The sequence below is a fragment of the Capricornis sumatraensis genome, chromosome 14 (assembly GCF_032405125.1).
Source record: "Capricornis sumatraensis isolate serow.1 chromosome 14, serow.2, whole genome shotgun sequence".
Lineage (NCBI taxonomy): Eukaryota > Metazoa > Chordata > Mammalia > Artiodactyla > Bovidae > Capricornis > Capricornis sumatraensis.
The window spans coordinates 62,812,135-62,835,516 of record NC_091082.1 but is presented as its reverse complement, the minus strand read 5'-3'; the positions used below and the strand labels follow the sequence as shown (position 1 = coordinate 62,835,516).

Here is a 23,382-nt window from a genome sequence, read left to right as displayed (position 1 = left end):
TTCTCTGAATCCTTATGAAACTATTTCAGTCAGTTGGTAATTACTATGTACATTTTTCTACTGTACTGGTGATAGTTCACTGATCAGAGTGTAAAGCAAAGGAGAAAAACACTCAAGACCATGTAAAGGAAATCCACTCAGTACTTCCAACACACTTATACATTCATATTCATTCTCTTTCCCTGTCTCCCTCCCTCCCTCCCTTCCATGTGCCTATCCTCTCTCTCTATGTCTAATTAGACTCCCATTCAGAGCAAGAATGACCCCAAAATATCTAGTTCATTTCTGGACAAGAGCTTATGCTATGCTTGAGTTCAAAAAATGAGCTAGGCCAATCAAATTCTTTCTTTCAATTAACAAATACCAAGGAAAGTGGGCAGTCAGCTGTAGGGCTGAAAGGTTTTGATACGAAAATGACAGATCACATGCAAAATGAAGTTATAACTGAATTTAGGGTAGGGGAAAATAAATAAAGAACAGCAGAGTATTAGTAAACTGCTAAAGTGTTAAGCAAGAAACAGAGAAAACAAACACACAAAAAAATCCTTAAAAATAATGAATCATGTAGTCAAAAAACAAAGGCATATACAAAGGAGGTGAGTTGAAGGGGCAAAGAGAGTGGGGAACCTAGAGAGAAGGGCAGAGAAGAGACAGAAAGGAAGGGAAAGGGCACGGAGGGAAAAGGGGAGGAGAGGGGAAAAAAGGAGAGGCGGGCAATGGAGGGAGGAAGGGAGAGGGAGAGAGAAGAAGGTGCAGAAAGAGAAAAGGGAGCAGAGCACCAGAGGCTGTGAGAACAAGGGCGGCTCCTAAGAAAGAGGCTCACAGAAAGAGCAAGCCCATGCGGGGAGGGGAGGCAGACAGGAAGAGACCAGAGACCACTCTTCAGGGTCAGGTCTAATTTCATCAAGGTCAATAACCTCTTTTGTTCTTCAGGTGCTCTAAGTGAATCTTTGTTCGCTGTAAGCAAAACAGCCTAACCAAATCAAACATATTTTTATTTCTTTTGAGTCTTCACAACCACAAAAATATTGTCTCATACATTAAAAGCCTTCAATAAAAGTTTCTCCTCGAGTCATTTCTTTTATTGCACTAGATATTTCTATTACATAGCCTGGCTTGCTCCCATGCCCTTATGAAGAGACTTTCACAATCTCTGCTCTAGAGTTCTTTCCTGGCTCCTCTGCAGGCCTTCCCTCCCCTAAGAAGGCTGACAAGAACAGGGACATCAGGGAAAGACATCTGGACAACAAATACCTCTGCTCCGAAGAGGCCAGGCTGGAACCACCAGATGCCCTCCTCTTAAGAAAATAAACCAGGAAATATAAACAGAACACACCACTTTGCAATGGAACATAAGCTGAAAAATCACATACAAAGCTGTGAATGAACTACTGTCAAGTTATGAGTAAGCTGAAGCTATGAGGTCAAGTAGGGACAGCAGGGTAAAGCACACAGATATTATCAGGAGAAGGAGATAACACACAAAGAAAGAAAGAAACATAAGTTCTCACTAATCCATTCATTTCTTAAGCAAATATGAGCCTACTATGAGTTACGCTCTATGCCCATGAGTATCCGGCAAAGAAAACAAGAGAACGGTCCTGACTTTACGGAGTTGACAGGCTAATGATTTCCAAACAGCAGTTTGTGACCCATTTGTGGATCATAAAATCAAGTTGGTGGATTATGATCACACTTTTTAATCAAGTAGAAGAAAAAAAAAACAGATTTCATCAAACATGAATTATTTCATAAATTTCACTATTTCTTAAATTTCATAATTTAAGAATTATTTCATAAAAATTTTACTTCAGCTTTTTTAACATTTATAAGTGTATTAGATTACAATGTAAATTTTATTTCTGTGAGTCCAACTACTGGCCTAGTGTCTCAATAGTTAATTATGAAGACCCAGAAACTTTCTGGACTTTCCTGGTGGCTCAGACAGTAAAAGCATCTGCCTACAACACGGGAGACGCGGGTTCAATCCCTGGGTCTGGACAATCCCCTGAAGAAGGAAATGGCAACCCACTCCAGTACTCTTGCCTGGAAAATCCCATGGATGGAGGAGCCTGAGGCTACAGTCCATGAGGTCACAGAGTCAGACTCAACTGAGCAACTTCACTTTCTTTCACTTCTTTCACAAACTTTCTGAGGCATCTCTAGGATTATAAATTGTGTTCCAGTTCCATAAAATCTGACTCTACTCAGTTTTCACCTCTTTTTGGTACTTTCCTGTTCAGCTTTTGCTAGGTATCAATGGTTGTAAATCAAAAATTCTCATTTCCTTATTCCTACACTACAAGTATCTTCAAAACTATTGTCACTACTGGGAGAAAATTCAGAGTCCATTACCTGCACCTCCCCAAAAGAACTTAATTAATTTTATTTATATGTGATTTTGTTTACATACTATGCATAATATATATAAGTAATTTGGCTGACTAAAAATATATTTGTTTATAAATATAGCTTTCTTTTTCATGTACATTTTATATTAAACAAAATTTATAAATGTATAGAAAAATCTCAGCTCATCCTTCTCATTTAGCATTCAGGGAACAAAGTAGGCACTGCTCAAAAATTATTCCAGTCAAACAGAAAAACCTCATAAATTCTGAAGTTCAACTGTACCTTTTGCAAAGTTTGTCAGAATAAAGTGCAAGGGGAAATCTGTTTTCAAAGAGTTCACGTATTTGGATATGTCATAGAAGTATTAATATCTTGCTCTAGAGGGCAGAACTAAGACACATTAGGCAAAGTTACAAGGAATATGATTTCAGGTGATTACAAAGGTGTAACCTGTAATAACCACAGCTGTCCCACAGTCTTCATTATAAGGTAATGAGTTCATTTTTATTAGATGTAGTCTGGTTAAAGCTCAGTAACTGTGTATTAAGATACCATGAAGATTAACAGCATTAGGTAACAACAAATCACAACTGCTGATAATTGTACATACAAGCCCTCCAACTTGATCAACTATTTGTTGCACTGATAAGCCCACTTCTCCCTCTAGGAGCTTCAGTGCTGACAAGCCTTTGATTTCAGTATGGACTCTCAAAGGTGGAGGGATGCACTACAAGTGAGGGGAGATCAGAAGCTCACGCCAGGTCTCTACATCTCTGCCAGCGATTCATCTTAATCTTTTAAACTCTGCAAGATCATTATTAATTAGGATCTAGGAGCTGATAATATTTAATGTCCTTGAAACTACCTCCTCACAGAATTTTCAGGGCTCCAAAATGTTATGTCTTGCCTTAAGCAAAACCACCTGCATTACTGATATGCTATAAAAATGGATGGAAGAGAGATGAACCAATAGCTAATTTGTTTTCACATTTAATGTAACTGGTTGTCCTTACCTTACCTATGTAAGCAATGCTTCCTCGCTATTTCTGTGGCTCACTGCACCAACTCTATGAGAGCATTTAACCCAATGATATCATTATAGATTTAAAGATCTGTTTCCATTACAAGATTATGAACCCAAAGATGTTAGAACTTTATTACCATATCTGTAATGCCAGCACGCCACACAACACTTGGCATACAATTAGGTGCTCAAAAATGCTGAATAAACCATCCTGCTACCACTAAAAAATCAATTATCATAAAATAAAGAAAATGTTCATATAATTTGTGATATTTAAATGACATTTGCAAAATACAGCTGAAAGGAGAACATGTAGTGCTACCTAAAAAAAAAAAAATCTCATTTAAGTAAAGAACTGTATACTTATACTGAAATAACTATTTCTTATAACAGTTCTAAACCATGAACTGGATGTTTTCATTAACTACATTATTATCAGGTATTTGTTTAAAAGTTAAGATGGCTTGCCATTTTCACATCAAAAACCAACTCTTGAATATATATTAACCTTCAAGGGCATTCCTTAAATGAATACCACTCCCACATTAAATATACTTTGCTAATGAAAGGTAATCAAGAAGGAAAAATTCAGAAAGGGAAATGCTTTAAAGAAAACAAATGCATCCATCACAATACTCAAATTAATATCAATAACACTGCATTAAAATAAATGAAAGGAACCATATCCACTTTGGATATGCCTGTTAGAATCATGTACTTGTTGTTTTTGGCTCAAAGAAAGGATATTTTCCTAAGAAGTCAAACAGATGAGTAGATGAACTTTTTCATAACACTATCCTTTTATCTGCTTCAACTTGCATATGATTCTTTCTACAAAAATTTTTAACTGCTAAGTTTCTCCCTCATTTTAAGTATGGGGTTCCAAATTAATTGACTACTATCACACGGCTGAAAGTTAGAAGTAATTTTGACAAAATGACAAGATTTCAAAATAGAATATACTTTAAAAATATAAAATAACTATCATCTATACTTGGTTAAGGTGCTAAAGATTTTCATTACCATATCCAGTAAATGCATGTCACTGTTCTTCACGTTTCGACCTGGGCTTAATAACATTCCAAAACATCTGAAAATATTGGGGGGAAAAAAAGAAGAAATGAGGTATGAAGAATATACAGAAGCCCAGTGAGCAAAAGCCTTTTAATAGTAACTATACAATCTGTCTAGCTCTATACTTACAAATAACATTTTCTAGAGAAACATCACAGATAAGAATCCATCAAGATACATAATAAAATCACACATAAATAAATTATTTAAATTCCCAGATCTCTATTTCTGCTTCTGAAAGATTACCAATGAACAGAAACTGTGATAAAAATAGCCACAAATTGTTAACTGAAACAAAATACAGTACTGAGACATGAACTAATTTCTAGGTAAAAATTAGAGATTGTTTGCCTTACAGTTATTCCAAACATATTGATCAAGATCAACTAACCTAATTAAATTAAAAGTAAGAAAACTTAAAAAAATTAGAATAAAACACTGTACTCTCTCTTTGCATCAAGCCATGTTAATACAATCAATCACCTGGCCCTCCACAGTCATGTTCACTGAGTAGACTATCAATACTATATCTTCAGTTTGGAAAAAAAAAAAAGTTATATGAAACTCATTACTAAAAAATGCTATTATGCTAGTGAAAATACTATCCAGAATATAATATATTATTAAATACTTATTCTGTGCCTCCTGATGCAAAGGAGGTTTTAGGAATCCAATTAACACTATCACTTTATTTGTAAAGGGTTTTCATCAACTATAAAATTCAGTCAAACCTAACATTTCTTTATATTTGTTATGGTATTATTATTTTTTCTTTATTGTTAGCAAATGTAAACTCCAGAAAAGTTAATTTACTTAAACTCATGGCTATTACATACCTCTTATACTCAAGAGGCAATGCGATCTATCTACACTGCGCCTCTCTCTGCCAACTAGAATAGAGTAGTTTCTATTACAGCTTTCCAAATGTTAAAAATATGCTACAGAGCATTTTATAAAAGGAGTAAAGAATATAAACAAACTAAATGTAAGATTTTTTAAATTTCAAAATAGTGGCAGCTGAGCAGTCAATACTAAATCTGATCCTTGTTTACCAAAGGTTTACTTTTCCAATGGCAGGGTTTTTCCTTCCATAAACAAGACAGAGAGTGGTCCTATGCAAATATGAGCTTAATAAGTGGTAAAACAATAGTTACTTCCTGTAATATCTGAGGATATCTTCCAGAAGTCATGTAAAAATGATCAAGTATATAATAAAGATACAACAAAGTCAGTAAGCTTTGAGGAAAACCTTCCAAACACACTATTGTAGCAGTGAGCAAAATATAATCAACTAAAATAGAGATAATTATAACCTAATACTCTTAATTTTAATATGCTTCCTATACATTGCTATGAACTTTGAACTCACATAACACTGTCTATACAAATTAAATATTAATAAATCAGCTACTTCATTGTACTGTTTCTAATTGTGCCTTAAATTCTTTATAACTACGGAAAACAGAGTGGAGATTCCTTTAAAAACTGAGAATAGAACTGCCACATGACCCAGCAATCCCACTGCTGGGCATACACCCTGGGAAAACCAGAACTGAAGGTGTACCCCAATGTTCACTGCAGCACTGTTCACAACAGCTAGGACATGGAAGTAACATAGATGTCCATCAGCAGATGAGTGGATAAAGAAGTTGTGGTACAAATGCACAATGGAATATTCCTCAGCTATAAAAAGGAATGCATTTGAGTCAGTTCTAATGAGGTGGATGAAACTGGTGCCTATTATACAGAGTGAAGTGAGTCAGAAAGAGAAAGACAAATACTGTATATTAATGCATGTATATGGAATGGTTTTTTTCCAGTAGCCTTTGGAAAGACTGGGAAAGATTGAGGGCAGGAGGAGAAGGGGACGACAGAGGATGAGATGGTTGGATGACATCACTGACTCGATGGACTTGAAGTTTGAGCAAGCTCCAGGAGTTGATGATACACAGAGAAGCCTGGCGTGCTGCAGTCCTTGGGGTCACAAAGAGTCAGACATGTCTGAGCAACTGAACTGAACTGATGGAATTTAGAAAGACGGTAACGACAATCCTACAGGCAGGGCAGCAAAGGAGACACAGATGTAAAGAACAGATTTTACACACAGTGGGAGAAGGCAAGGGTGGGATATTTGAGAGAATAGCATTGAAACATGTACATTAGCATATGTAAAATAGATGACTAGCACAAGTATGATGTATGAAGCAGGGCACCCAAAGTTGGTGCTCTGGGACCACCCAGAGGGATGGAGTGGGGAGGGAGGAGGAAGGGGAGCTCAGGATGGGGGGACACATGTATCCCTGTGGCCAATTCATGTTGATGTATGGCAAAAACCATCACAATATTGTAAAGCAATTATCCTCCAATTAAAATAGATTAACTAATTTAAAACAATTTAGTTTCTCCAACTAAAATGTCAGATCAATGAGGACAAAGATGTGTCTCACGTTCTCTACATATTTTGCTTCAGCTTGCATCTCTCATGGGTGTTTTACATATGATTTCTTCTATTACAGGATTTGGGGTTGGTTTATTTATTTACTTAGTTTTTTATTTGGTTGTGACGGATCTTATTCGTGGCATGTGGGATCTAGTTCCCTGATGAGGGAATCAAACCCAGGGCCCCTGCATTGGAAGCACAGAGTTTTACTTACTGGACCACCAAGAAGTCCCAATTATACCGTTTTCAAGTTACAAAGGGCTTTCCTTGTAGCTCAGCTGGTAAAGAATCTGCCTCCAATGCAGGAGACCTGGGTTCGATTCTGGGTTGGGAAGATCCCCTGGATAAGGGAAAGGTTATCTACTCCAGTATTCTGGCCCAGAGAATACTATGGACTGTATAGTCCATGGGGTCACAAAGAGTTGGACATGACTGAGCAACCTTCACTTTCATTTAAGTTACAAAACTATCATATAGTCACTGTAAAAAGCTGAAGAATACCAAAGCGTGTAGGGAATTTCTCCTTCGTCACTAATCTCAGCCCCTTCAGGAACCAATACTAAGAGTTTAGCAAGTACTGTCCCTACTTTTCTTTTGCTTGTTTTAAAAATTAAAGTTTTATACTGTTTGTCAGGCTTCCCTGATAGCTCAGTTGGTAAAGAATCACCCCGCAATGCAGGAGACCCCAGTTCGATTCCTGGGTCGGGACGAGCCCCTGGGGAAGGGATAGGATACCCACTCCAGTATCCTTGGGCTTCCCTTGTGGCTCAGCTGGTAAAGAATCCACCTGCAATGTGGGAGACCTGAGTTTTATCCCTGGGTTGGGAAGATCCCCTGGAGAAAGGAAAGATACCCACCCCAGTATTCTGTCCTGAAGAATTCCACAGACTGTATAGTCCATAGGGTTGCAAAGAGTCAGACACGACTGAGCAACTTTCACTTCACTGTCAACATGAAGTGACAACAGTGTGACCTTAGTGAAAGCACCTATCCCCTTGGGCCTCTGCTTCCTCTTCTACAAAATAGGAGAGGTACAACACATGAACTCTAAGGATTCTTCCAGCATTAAAACTGCATAATTGTTTTCTATCAAGCTATAATAGTCATTTTCAAAATTATATTTCATTAAAGCACAACATGATTCCTATGGAGACAAGCTGGGTCTATTAGGAATAACATCTCAGTAATTAGATATTATTAGTACCACAAACACCTAATGTGAATATTAAGTGCTTCACTAGGGAATTCAAAGCATTCAACCTGCTCTTATTAACTCTATAAATAATGTTTTAAGCAAACTGCTATTACACCTATTTTTTTCAAGAAGCTCACAATCTAGTATGGGAGGAAAATAAGACAATTACAACCTGTATAGTAAGTTCTATGATAGCTGTTAGTACAGAAGGTTTAACAAAGCACAGAGAAGACACATCCAACATTATTTATTGACCCAAAATTTGAAATCAAACCTCCTGAGAATAAGATGATAGTGTTATCATATTAATAATTACCATATTATAGCAGCTGTTTATCTAATGCTTTCAGACATTTACTATTTTGTTGCATCCACATTTTAAAAACAACCTCCATATAACAAATGACAAAATTGGTTTCCAGAAAGTAGAAGTGATTTGTTCAAACCACATAACTAGTAGGCCATGACTCTGACTCCAAAACTACATAGTCACTTAACGTTATAATTTGTCACTTTCTGGCCTATCACTCACTGTTGTTCAACTGCTAAGTCATGACCAATTCTTTTCAATCCCATGGACTGCAGTATGCTAGGCTCTTCGGTCCTTCACAATCTCCTGGAGTTGGCTCAAATAATGTCCACTGAGTAGGGGATGCTATCTAATGATTTCATCCTCTGCTGCCCCCTATCCTTTTGCCTATCAGAAAAAAATTATAAATTCCTGGTGTGATCCTGGGTATGTCACACACTTCAAAAAGCCTCACTTTCCACATTTCCGAAACACAAATATACCTGCGTATAGTTTCACTATGTTAATATACAGTTAAAATGAAAAAGTCTCACAGGGAAAGGACACTGCAAAATATAGAGTAGTTTGCCAATTTATACATTATATGGAACAATGGACTGGTTCAAAATTGGGACAGGGGTAAGTCAAGGCTGTATACGAGCCACCCTGTTTATTTAATTTACATGCATATTACAACATGCAAATACCGGGCTCAATAGATCACAAGCTGGAATCAAGATTGCCAGGTTCAGTTCCACTTCAGCTGCTCAGTTGTGTTCGACTCTTTGCGACCCCATGGACCCATGCTTCCCTGACCATCACCAACTCCAGGAGCTTGCTCAAATTCATGTCCATTGAGTCTGTGATGCCATCCAACCACCTCATCCTCTGTCGACCCCTTCTCCTCCCACCTTGAATCTTCTCCAGCATCATGGTCTTTTCCAGTGAGTCCATTCTTCACATCAGGTGGCCAAACTATTGGAGTTTCAGCTTCAGCATCAGTCCTTGCAATAAATATTCACAACATATTTCTTATAGGATTGACTGGTTGGATTTCCTTGCAATCCAAGGGACTCTCAAGAGTCTTCTCCAACACCACAGTTCAGAAGCATCAATTTTTCGGTGCTCAGCTTTCTTTATAGTCCAATTCTCACATCCATACATGACTACTGGAAAAACCATAGCTTTGACTAGATGGACCTTTGTTGGCAAAGCAATGTCTCTACTTTTTAATATGCTGTCTAGGTTGTTCACAGCTTTTTTCCAAGGAGTAAGCCATGAAATTAAAAGACGCTTACTCCTTGGAAGGAAAGTTATGACCAACCTAGAACAGTATATTCAAAAGCAGAGACATTACATGCCAACAAAGGTCCATCTAGTCAAGGCTATGGTTTTTCCTGTGGTCATGTATGGATGTGAGAGTTGGACTGTGAAGAAAGCTGAGCACCGAAGTATTGATGCTTTTGAACTGTGGTGTTGGAGAAGACTCTTGAGAGTCCCTTGGACTGCAAGGAGATCCAACCAGTCCATTCTGAAGGAGATCAGTCCTGGGTGTTCTTTGGAAGGAATGATGCTAAAGCTGAAGCTCCAGTACTTTGGCCACCTCATGCGAAGAGTTGACTCATTGGAAAAGACTCTGATGCTGGGAGGGATTGGGGACAGGAAGAGAAGGGGAAGACAGAGGATGAGATGGCTGGATGGCATCACTGACTCGATAGACGTGAGTCTGAGTGAACTCCAGGAGTTGGTGATAGACAGGGAGGCCTGGCGTGCTGTGATTCATGGGGTCACAAAGAGTTGGACACGATTAAGCGACTGAACTGAACTGAAGTCTTTTACTTTCATGGCTGTAATCACCATTTGCAGTGATTTTGGAGCACCACCACCCCCCCCCCCCCGCCAAAATAAACTCTGTCACTGTTTCCCCATCTATTTCCCATGAAGTGATGGGACCGGAAGTCATGAATGTTGAGTTTTAAGCCAACTTTTTCACTTTCCTCTTTCACTTTCATCAAGAGGCTCCTTAATTCCTCTTCACTTTATGCCATAACGGTGGTGTCATCTGCGTATCTGAGGTTATTGATATTTCTCCCAGCAATCTTGATTCCTTCATCCAGCCCAGTGTTTCTCATGATGTACTCTGCAATAAGATAAGCAGGGTGACAATATACAGCCTTGACATACTCCTTTCCCAGTTTGGAACCAGTCTGTTGTTCCATGTCCGGTTCTAACTGTTGCTTCTTGACCTGCACACAGATTTCTCAGGAGGCAGGTGAGGTGGTCTGGTAATCCCATCTCTTTCAGAATTTTCCACAGTTTGCTGTGATCCACACAGTCAAGGGCTTTGCATAGTCAATAAAGCAGAAATAGATGTTTTTCTGGAACTCTCTTGCTTTTTCGATGATCCAATGGATGTTGGCAATTTGATATCTTGTTCCTCTGCCCTTTATAAATCCAGCGTCAACCTCTGGAAATTCATGGTTCACATACTGTTGAAGACTGGCTTGGAGAATTTTGAGCATTACCTTGCTAGCGTGTGAGATGAGTGCAACTGTGAGGTAGTTTGAGCATTCTTTGGCATTGCTTTTCCTTGGGATTGGAATGAAAAGTAACCTTTTCGACTCCTGTGACCACTGTTGCATTTTCCAAATTTGCTGGCATATGGAGTGCAGCATTTTCAAAGCATTATCTTTTAGGATTTAAAATAGCTCAACTGGAATTCCATCACCTCCACTAGCTTCATTCATAGTGAAGCTTCCTAAGGCCCACTTGAATTCACGTTCCAACAGGTCTGGCTCTAGGTAAATGATCACATCATCGTGATTATCTGGGTCGTGAAGGCCTTTTTTGTATAGTTCTTCTGTGTATTCTTGCCACTTTTTCTTAATATCTTCTGCTTCTGTTAGGTCCATACCATTTCTGTGGATTGCCAGGAGAAATATCAATAATCTCCGATATACAGATGACACCACTATTATGGCCGAAAGGAGGAATTAAACAGCCTCTTGATGAAGGTGAAAGAGGAGAGCGAAAAACCTGGCTTGAAAATCAACATTCAAAAAACAAAGATCAGAGCATCCAGTTCCATCACTTCACAGCAAATAGATGGGGAAACAATAGAAATAGTGACAGACTTTATTTTCTTGGGCTCCAAAAATCACTGTGGAAGGTGACTGCAGCCATGAAATTAAAAGACACCTGTTCCTTGGAAGAAAAGCAATGACAAACCTAGACAGCGTATTAAAGCAGTGACACCACTTTGCCTACAAAGGTCCTTATAGTCAAAGCTATGGTTTTTCCATGTATGGATGTGAGAGCTGGACAATAAAAAAGGCTGAGCATCAAAGAATTGATGCCTTCAAACTGTGGTGTTGGAGAAGACTCTTGAGAGTCCCTTGGACAGCATAGAGATCAAATCAGTCAGTCCTAAAGGACATCAACCCTGAATATTCACTGGAAGTGTTGAAGCTGAAGATCCAATACTTTGGCCACCTGATGCAAAAAGCTGACTCAATGGAAAAGATCCTAATGCTGGGAAAGATTGAAGGCAGGAGAAGGGGACGACAGAGAATGAGATGGTTGGATGGCATCACCAACTCAATGGACATGAGTTTGAGCAAGCTCCAGGAGATGGTGAAGGACAGGGAAGCCTTGCATGCTACAGTCCATGGTGTCCCAGAGTCAGGCACGACTGAGCAACTGAACAATAACTGCCAGTATTATTAAGAAGTGAAGTTTGACCTTCCACACTGCCCAGCCAGTCTTTTACTTGAAACAGAGCTTGACACAGCTTTTAATACCAAGTAAGTATCTATATGGGCTTCCTTGTTGGCTCAGTGGTAAAGAATCTGTCAATGTAGAGGACCTGAGTTCAATCCCTGGGTGGGGAAGATCCCCTGGAGAATGAAATGGCAACTCACTCCAGTATTTTTGCCTGGGAAATCCCATGGACAGAAGGACACTGGTAAACTACAGTCCATGGGGTCACAAACCAGTAAGTGACTAAACCAATCAACCAAAGCATCCATACAAACACCAAAAACTCTGCATATCTTGTATGGTTTTAGGCTTAACTGATGAAGAAAAGGAGAGGAAAAAAAGGATTATATGTTAATGTCCTGCAAAAGGAAACTATTTTACTTTTTTAGTCCATAAAAATCATAATTCTACATCTCTCCAAGAAGACCATGGATAAAAAGGAGGAAAAGAAAAGGAAAAGAGGCAGGGAACTGACCAGTATCAGTTAAAGAACACTGTCTCTTACTAAACTTGTGCTATTAAAAATGAGAAAGTGACAGTATGACGGACAGAATAAACAGAACTACAACAAAGAAGAAAAGCTGTAATTAAATCATAATTTTTAGAATACACAAAAACTCTAAAAACTACATAATTTCATAAAATTGGAATGCTAGCCATCTTATGGAATTTAAAGCAAAAAAGATAGTTGGAAAGCCTTCTATATAAGAATTGTTGGAATCATTTTTTCCCTTATTAAAGTTATCAGGTAGAGAAAGATATACAGGCATTCCTCACTATACACAGCAGTGTGGAACCATAAAAATAACCATACAAGCTGAAACTGCACTGTGATCTTATAAACAATGGGAACCATTACGATTGTCCTGTGATCTGTGAATATTTTGTCAAAACTTTAAAAACTCTCGTCAGTTACAAACATATAGGGAAATTTTTTTAAAAGGTACTATTATTTAGTACTTTATATTTTAAAGCACTTAGAAATATTAAAAACTGAAATATTTTATTTCCTTGGAAAAGTTATTAAGAATAGTTTAAACGCTGTTTACATGGAAAAGACCCTGATGCTGGGAAAGACTGAAGGCAAAAGGAGAAGAAGGTGGCAAAGGATGAGATGGCTGGATAGCATCACTGACTCAGTGGACATGAACGTGGGCAAACTCCAAAAATGGTGAGGGACAGGGAGGCCTGGCATGCTGCAGTCCATGGGGTCACAAAGAATGAGACACAACTTAGTGAGTGAACAACAACAAAACGGTGTTTGCTTTCTTCTCATGTGATAAACAATACAGCATAAGCATTTTTTTCCTATGCCTTGGGAAACAGTCATACTCCATTCTAACTTTGAATGAGCTTCCAGTATTTTATCCTTTGCACTTTTACATCTATAAGAGCTCCTTTAACATGAAGTTTTTGCTGGTCTGACTTCCCAGGACATTCATCCTTTTCATCAAACCACTTGCCTTATTTATGTTGATAAGTTCATCTTTACTAAGCTCCTCTGGCTGTACACCTAGTGTCAACATTCCCACAGTCAGCTATTTCTTCTATAACTCCACTTATGCCCTATTCAAATCCTGCCAAGTTATTTGTACAGTGCAGTGAACGTTTTGCCACACAACACAAATACAACTCACTGTTACTTCCTGTCAGGATGTGTGAATGTTTTCAATTGTATGCCTTCGTGTCGTATCTCTTCCAAAACTCAGCTAAAGGAATTGTATGATCTCCAGTTTCTTATAATTACCATTTATTTCAGTGTTGCAACTAACTGCAAAACTGTGGCATGAAGACTAGCAAAACCTGGATTTTTTTTTTATTGCAGTCTTCAATCCAGCATAAAAATAAACACTCCATTTCAATCATAAGAAGCTTTCTATTTCTAGTGTAATTTAAACTAAAAAAATGTTGAAATGCCTTTATCATGTCTTTGTTGTATATCAGACTTTTTCAATATGCTTCATACTGTAGCTTCATGCAGAGCTAGGTCTCATCCTATCTTCATTTTGCTGTCATCATTTTCTTTTTTTTTTAATTTTTTATTGAAGTATAGTTGATTTACTGCAGTCACCATTTTCAAATCCTCTAAGATAACATGGAATTTCATTTTCAGTATTATCACTTCTCATTGGTTTGCTGCATTCATCTTTGTTGGCTACCTCTTTCAATTATTCATTATTGTAAAATGTAACATGGGTTTATCATTGAGAGACTAAGGAGGCAAAACAACACTACACTTTGCTGTCCATGAGTGAACTGAATAACAGATACACCATAACCAATCATCAACATACTCTGAAAGAAGTGATGTTAACAGTCACTGGATAAGCATTTATGTAGTGACTGTGAACTGAAGAGCTAACAGCAAAGTCTACATTTTATGCAATTACTCACAACTAATATACCATGGTTAACAAAAATTTGAACCATATGGCTGGGGGACTGGTATTCTTTAACTAAACCATAGTAACATAAATCCATGCATATTATATCTGCAGAACAAAGACTGCATGCATATACACATAGGTTCCAAGTAAATATAACCAACGTTTTGCCTTCTCACAGGGGTAGTTTACTCTGATTCTGAAGGCTATTCTGATTTCCGGTTATCACTCACAAAGCACGAGCAGTCTCAGAAAAAAGCATGACTGTGGTAGTACTATTAGTACCACCAATACTAATACTACTGGTATTAGCAGTATCAGTTCAGTTCTGTTCAGTCACTCAGTCATGTCCGACTCTTTGCGACCCCAAGAATCGCAGCATGCCAGGCCTTCCTCTCCATCACCAACTCCCAGAGTTCACTCAGACTGACATCCATCGAGTCAGTGATGCCATCCAGCCATCTCATCCTCTGTCGTCCCCTTCTCCTCCTGCCTCCAATCCCTCCCAGCATCAGAGTCTTTTCCAATGAGTCAACTCTTTGCTTGAGGTGGCCAAAGTACTGGAGTTTCAGCTTCAGCATCATTCCTTCCAAAGAAATCCCAGGGCAGATCTCCTTCAGAATGAATTGGTTGGATCTCCTTGCAGTCCAAGGGACTCTCAAGAGTCTTCTCCAACACCACAGTTCAAAAGCATCAATACTTTGGTGCTCAGCTTTCTTCACAGTCCAACTCTCACATCCATACATGACCACTGGAAAAACCATAGCCTTGACTAGATGGACCTTAGTCAGCAAAGTAATGTCTCAGCTTTTCAATATGCTATCTAGGTTGCTCATAACTTTCCTTCCAAGGAGTAAGCGTCTTTTAATTTCATGGCTGCAGTCACCATCTGCAGTGATTTGGGAGCCCAAAAATATAAAGTCTGACACTGTTTCTACTGTTTCCCCATCTATTTCCCATGAAGTCATGGGACCGGATGCCATGATCTTCGTTTTTTGAATGTTGAGCTCTAAGCCAACTTTTTCATTCTCCTCTTTCACTTTCATCAAGAGGCTCTTTAGTTCCTCTTCACTTTCTGCCATAAGGGTGGTGTCATCTGCATATCTGAGGCTATTGATATTTCTCCTGGCAATCTTGATTCCAGCTTGTGTTTCTTCCAGTCCAGCGTTTCTCATGATGTACTCTGCATAGAAGTTAAATAAGCAGGGTGACAATATACACCCTTGACGTACTCCTTTTCCTATTTGAAACCAGTCTGTTGTTCCATCTCCAGTTCTAACTGTTGCTTCCTGACCTGCATACAGATTTCTCAGGAGGCAGGTCAGGTGCTCTGGTATTCCCATCTCTTAAAGAATTTTCCACAGGCTTTGGAATAGTCAATAAAGCAGAAATAGATGTTTTTCTGGAACTCTCTTGCTTTTTCCATGATCCAGCAGATGCTGGCAGTTTGATCTCTGGTTCCTCTGCCTTTTTTAAAACCAGCTTGAACATCAGGAAGTTCATGGTTCATGTATTGCTGAAGCCTGGCTTGGAGAATTTTGAGCATTACTTTACTAGCGTGTGAGATGAGTGCAATTGTGAGGTAGTTTGAGCATTCTTTGGCATTGCCTTTCTTTGGGATTGGAATGAAAACTGACCTTTTCCAGTCCTGTGGCCACTGCTGAGTTTTTCAAATCTGCTGGCATATTAAGTGCAGCACTTTCACAGCACCATCTTTCAGGATTTTAAATAGCTCAACTGGTATTCCATCACCTCCACTAGCTTTGTTCGTAGTGACGCTTTCTAAGACCCACTTGACTTCACATTCCAGGATGTCTGACTCTGGGTGAGTGATCACACCATTGTGATTATCTTGGTCGTGAAGATCTTTTTTGTACAGTTCTGTGTATTCCTGCCACCTCTTCTTAATATCTTCTGCTTCTGTTAGGTCCATACCATTTCTGTCCTTTATCGAGCCAATCTTTGCATGAAATGTTCCCTTGGTATCTCTAATTTTCTTAAAGAGATCTCTAGTCTTTCCCATTCTGTTGTTTTCCTCTATTTCTTTGCATTGATCACTGAAGAAGGCTTTCTTATCTCTTCTTGCTATTCTTTGGAACTCTGCATTCAGATGCTTATAGCTTTCCTTTTCTAGCAAGCATTTATTTGTTTCAGGGACTATTTCAAATACTTAACAAGTATCACCTAATTTTATCCTCCCAACATTCTTAAGAGGTATCGTTCACAATTTACAAACTAGAAACTGAAGCACAGAGAAGTTAAATAATTTGATCAAGTCACTGTAGAGCAGGGTTTCAAACCCAGATGAAGTGATTCCATAGATGTGAACCTTAAAAATCTTGCTTGCTTCAGTGCCTTCAATAACAGAAAGAGTAAGTTTCATCATTAGGAATTATACTCATCAGCAAAAGAAATTTAAGTTGGTTATTTTTTTTCTTTTCATTCATCAGGTAGGAAATTTTATTTGTTCCCCAAAGATTTTTAGAACACTAAGACTAATTACTATAAAAAAAAATTTTAATAGATGCTTAGGATTGTCTTAAATCTGCTACCAGTGCAGAGAATTTAACCTATAGGAAAGTTATGAAAGAATAGATAGTATCTTTAGGTCCATTACTGAAAATAGTGTCAGTCAATAAGCTTCAAGAAAATACAACAACCTCCACACCTTCCTTGGACAATAATGTCCCATTAACTCTCACACTCGTAATGGACAAAAATTTGAAATGCAGAAACATGATTCAAATATGAATACTTTTTACTAACTCTCTTCAAATTAAAAAAAATGAGAAATTAGCTATAGTCAAAAATATATTAAAAATGATTACAACAATCAAAATCTAAACTTGGCTTAATCACTGCTAAAAACATTTAGTAAATCAATTATTTTGCTTTATTATTCAATAGTAGTAATATGGGAAATTTAGGTAGTGATACATTTGGGCTTTTACATGTATCAGGTTTATATATCAAAATAATCAAAAGCCAAACTACAAATATTTTTAGAATTGAGTATAACTATAATTTTAAAGCATCAAAAACAAAGAAAAAAAAACATTTTCTCCCTATACTGCTGGTTAACAAGGGCCCATTTTCTCTTTCATAAACATAAAGCAAATGAAGCTGGAGTTGAGCCAAACGACAGGAAAAAAATTATAAATTCAATTTGATGAGAGAGTTTAAGGCATAAGCAACTTAACATGCATGCTCAGTCACGTCCAACTCTTTGCAACCCCATGGACTGTAGCCCATCAGGCTCCTCTGTCCATTGAATCTTCCAGGCAATAATACTGGAGTGGGTTGTATTTCCTTCTCCAGGGAATCTTTCTGTCCCAGGGATCAAATCTGTGTCTCTTCTGTCTTCTGCACTGGCAGGTGGATTCTCTTCCACTGTGCCACCTGGGAAGCCCTATAAGCAAGTTTACTTTTTAACAAAATAAAATACTAGTGATTCCACCTTGAGTTCCTACTCCTTTTTCCTTTTCTTCTAATTATTTTTCTTTTATATACATTTTCACCTATGTCTATTCACGTATTTTTCTTTATCCCTTTCCTCGAGAGTTTTATCTTTCTTTATATGGTGGGAAGTAGAGCCGATGTAATTTACTGATGAATCAGATGTGCAGGGAAAGAAAAAGAAGTCAAGGATGACTCCAAGTTTTCAGCCTGAGTAATTGGAAAGATCAGACTATAAATCATAATGCTGGGGGGGACTACAGGAGGGACAGGTTTTGTGACAGGGTGGGGGGTCTAGACTTTGAGCACAGTGACTTTGAGACACCAAAGAAGTAAAGTTGCAGGATACATGAATGAGGAACACAGAGGTCTGAGACCTCAGGTGAAAGATGAAAAGTTGGAAGTTACCTATTTTACAGATAAGTTTAAAGGAATGAGATTGGGTGAGTTAACCTCAGAGTGAGTGTGGTAGCAGAAAGAATAAAATCACATCATCAAGAAGGCAAAATGGATTAAAAACCTAGTGTACAAGTTAGAAGTTGGCCATAGGAACATGGACATTTCATCCAGAGTAGTAAGAGAGAAAGCAGAATCTATAATAAGAAAAAGACTGGTAGACAAAGTGATAGGAATATCTAAAGTTCTATTCTTACTGCTTCTATTGTCTTAAAAGATCACTGGCTGAAAATAAACATGGTAGAAGATATGATGGAGGTTTACTGAGAAGGTGTAAAATTATCTAGGAAAGAGATTAACAACTTAACTTGTCTAGTAAAATGAAACAGGAATTCTATCAACACTAAGGTATACCTATGGTTATGGTCAATCAGACACTTATATACAGTTTTGTTTCTTCCCCTGCAGCATTCATTTATACCACTGGTGTTGGTACAAAGGTGCAGAAAGCTGGAATTAACTAGAGCTGGGAATAGGCCAGGCATGTAGGAAGATGAGAGAGAGCATAAAGGAGTTTGTGGAAGTATATGAAGTAATAATTTGTACAGATAAATAACAGAATCTAAGTTGGGAAGCAGATAGGTAAAAACATGAAGTGAGGGGGTAAGGGACACTAAAATAAATGTATGGGTTGATAGGACCAACCACAGACTAACAGTAACATTAATTAGAAGAGTTATGGTATTAAGAAAACAGAAGTGACTTACAGCAATGAGGTAGTGAATAGGATACTTAAAACTGAGATTATAAAGGGAGTACAGTTTCAGGTCATGACAAATTCTAAAGAATGACCATAGAAATAGGTGGTTAGGGTAGGGAGAAAGACAAAATCTTTGGACAAAAAGAAGTCAAAAAACTAAGAAGCTAAGAGGTTATTAGAATAATCATCTGCATGGATATTAAAACTCCCAAATTAAGACAAGCTTACTAATTAGAGGATGACAAGAAGTCGGGAGCTAAAATCTTCAAAGTCTGACAGGAATTCCAAGGACTTGTGGATAACCACAACAAGAAAGGTTAGAAGATGCTAAAATCTGATAGCATGAACTTGGAAGCTGGGAGTTTTCTAGACGAAAAGAGAAACATGGTCTAAAAGAAGCAAGGGCATGCAAGAAGGATACTTCCCCACCTTCGATACACAGATATCAAGGGGTGGCAAGAGAGGAATCTTAGGCACAAACTCCAAGAGTACTCTCCCTAGGGAGAAACACAGAGCACACTTTCCCTGCAATGAGTTGGGACATGTGAGAAATGACACGTGTCAAATATGTGACACACTCACAGACAGGAGTTTGTTTTTCTTAAGACTAATCACATATGCATCCTCTGCCCAAGAGCAGCAAGGGCATGCAAGAAAGCTACTTCCCCACATTCAATACAGAGACACCAAGAGGTGGCAAAAGAGGAATCAGCCATCATCTGAAAGGACTATAAGGCAAGTGGTGGACTCTAGCAAAAGCCAGGTTGTATAAAGTGAATGTAACAATCAGAAATGACGTTAAGGATAAAAAGGAATTGTGCTGACAACAGATTTTAACTTCCAGAGTATACAGTGAAATCATTTAGGAAACTGAGCAAAGGTAGAGACAGGAGTCAGATGAGGGGATATGCAGAGTCATGTGGGAATCAGAATCTGAGTACTGATGGAAAACCCAGGACTTCCTACAAAGCCTGCAAGAAACTGGCAAAGAATCATTTCAGCAATGCTGAAGGTTCAGTGTAGGAAAAAGGCTCCTGGAAAGAGAACGCAGCACTCAGGAGTACCCTGCTTTACTCCTTCTGGTACACAAGACAATGAAGGAGCAGTATTACTAGAGTAACGAGGAATTCTGAGTATCCTCTTACTATTTCTAGGGAGATGAAAGGGGAACAGAACATGAGTGTGGAGGAGGTTCTACTTGAAGTGCATCAAGAAAAACTTATTCTGGGTATCTGAAGACATTATGGTGGTAAGTTTCCAAAACTATAAACCCATGTATATTTACGATATATTATCATCAGTTCATTACTTACTGCTTCTCTGAAGACAAGGTGCAGAAAAGCTATTTTGTATCCTCATAAAGAGATCTTCAAGTAGGCAAATACTCATTTTCTGTAATCAATAAAAGCCACACGCACACACACACGGAAATAGTTATCTTAAATGTGATTTCTGGAAGAAAAACTAGTCACAACAAAATGTTCTTCTGTCAGAGTCAACACCATTCAAGGTTCGATGACTTGCTACGAGGACTCACAGGACTCAGCACAGAGTTGTACTTAGGCTCAGGACATAGTAAAGTAAACAAATACAAAGGAAAATCGGCAAAGGGAAAAGGCACACAGGGTGAAGTTCAGAAGAAACTAGGCACAAACTCAAAGAGTACTTTCCCTGGGGAGTCACACAGAGGACACACTATCCCAGCAACAAGTTGTGACATGTGAGAAATGACACATGTCACATATGTGACACGCTCACAGACAAGAGTCTGTTTTTCTCAAGACTAATCACATAGGCATCCTCTGCCTAGAATATACCAAAATTCCAGATTCCATAAGGAAAGCAGGAGCCCAGGACAAACCACATTGTTTGTACTAAGTGGCATAATAAGCCACTAGTCTCAGTTCTAAGAATGGCGGAAACCATCCCCAAAGCCAGGTTTCCAATTGCCAGACAAGAACCAACCTTACGAGCAGAACTTTCAGGAACGATAGTTTCAGTCCTCCTTTGTTAACTCTTTCCTACACAGTCCTATTTTGGTGTTTATATTTGAAGCAAAAAAAAGAAATTAATACTAAACAACATGATCTGCATGTAAAATAATTTGGATTCCTCAGAAGCTCAATTTGACTTAAAACAGCTGAATGAAGCTATATGAAGCTCTAACTAGTTATCAAAAGGATAAGAATTTTCTATGCACAGTGGGAAAATAGAATAATTTACCTAAACATATAAACCTTAAAGAAAACAGGTAAAGAACAATTTAAAAAATAACATGAGAAGCCAAGCTTCAAGAATATGTGAACCGTGAACTTGCAGATGTTCAAGCTGGTTTTAGAAAAGGCAGAGGAACCAGAGATCAAATTGCCAACATCCGCTAGATCATCAAAAAAGCAAGAGAGTTCCAGAAAAACATCTATTTCTGCTTTATTGACTACATCAAAGCCTTTGACTGTGTGGATCACAATAAACTGTGGAAAATTCTTTAAGAGACAGGAATACCAGACCACCTGACCAGCCTCTTAGGAAACCTGTATGCAGGTCAGGAAGCAACAGTTAGAACTGTACATGGAACAGACTGATTCCAAATAGGAAAAGGTGTACGTCAAGGCTGTATATTGTCACCCTGCTTATTTAACTTATATGCAGAGTACATCATGAGAAACACTGGGCTGTAAGAAGTACAAGCTGGAATCAAGATTGCCGGGAGAACTATCAATCATCTCAGATATGCAGATGACACCAGTCTTATGGCAGAAAGTGAAGAGGAACTAAAGAGCCTCTTGATGAAAGTGAAAGAGGAGAGTGAAAAAGTTGACTTAAAGCTCAAATTCAGAAAAGTAAGATCATGGCATCTAGTCCCATCACTTCATGGCAGATAGGTGGGCAAACAGTGGAAACTGGCTGACTTTATTTTTCTGGACTCCAAAATCACTGCAGATGGTGACTGCAGCCATCAAATTAAGACGCTTGCTCCTTGGAAGGAAAGTTATGACCAACCTAGACAGCATATTAAAAAGCAGAGGCATTACTTTGTCAACAAAGGACCATCTAGTCAAAGCTATGGTTTTTCCAGTAGTCATGTATGGATGTGAGAGTTGGACTATAAAGAAAGCTGAGTGCTGAAGAATTGATGCTTTTCAACTGTGGTGTTGGAGAAGACTCTTGAGAATCCCTTGGACTGCAAGGAGATCTAACCAGTCCATCCTAAAGGAGATCAGTTCTGAGTGTTCATTGGAAGGACTAATGCTAAAGTTGAAACTCCAATACTTTGGCCACCTGATACGAAGAGCTGACTCATTTGAAAAGACCCTGATGCTGGGAAAGACTGAAGGCAGAAGGAAAAGGGGTCAACAGAGGATGAGATGGTTGGATGGCATCACTGACTCGATGGACATGAGTTTGGGCAGGCTCCAGGAGTTGACGATGGACAGGGAGGCCTGGCGTGCTGCAGTTCATCAGGTCACAAAGAGTCGGACACAACTGAGCGACTGAATTGAACTGAACTGAAAAAGGATGACTAAACTTAGTAAAATGTATTTAAAAATAGATAAAATCAAGTTAATAATTAGAGCACAAATACAGCATTCCACACAGAAAACTTCTTTCACGTTTGTTAATTATTGTCTAAACTCCTACTAAATAAAAAGAACATTTTGTGTAGCTCTTCTTCCTGCTTCCTTTCAAATAAACCAAAATCTTTCAAAAAAAAGAAAAACTATGTTGCCATTACAAATAAGAACAAAATATTAGTAATTAAACAATGTAATTTAAGTGATATAAAATAATTGTATCCATAGGTACAATAGCTCCCTCAGCTCTTCTCCTCAAAAAAAGTCATACAAAAGGGTCAAATAGAAAAGCTTTAAGACTAGGAAGAAGCCCTGCTGCCTCTTATTAGCTGTTTCTTAGCAGGCAAAATAACACACTTTAGTTCCTTCCTTTGCCAAAAAAGAGTAAATAAAAAGATAATTTTTTTTGTCTTCCCTGCTGGCTCAGTGGTAAAGAATCTGCCTACCAATGCAGGAAACATGGGTTTGATCCCTCATCCAGGATGATCCCACAGACTTAGAAAACAAACTTACAGTTGTTGGGAGAAGGATGGGGAGAAGAGATAGTTAGGGAATTGGGGATGGACATGTACACACTTCTATATTGAAAATGGATAACCTAACGTATAGTACAAGTAACTTCGCTCAGTGTTATGTGGCAGCCTGGATGGGAGGAGAGTTGGGGGAGAATGGATACACGTA

General features: G+C 38.3%; 1 protein-coding gene across 2 annotated transcripts in view; it reads right to left on the bottom strand.

Annotated features, from left to right (window-relative positions):
- Positions 1-23,382, bottom strand: part of RABGAP1L (RAB GTPase activating protein 1 like) — a 721,006-nt gene that overhangs the window by 579,593 nt on the left and 118,031 nt on the right. For both annotated transcript variants that reach the window (XM_068986467.1, XM_068986468.1), the window contains exon 8: positions 4,400-4,466. In XM_068986467.1, coding sequence (XP_068842568.1) covers positions 4,400-4,466 — 67 coding nt within the window. The remainder of the gene's footprint in view (positions 1-4,399; positions 4,467-23,382) is intronic.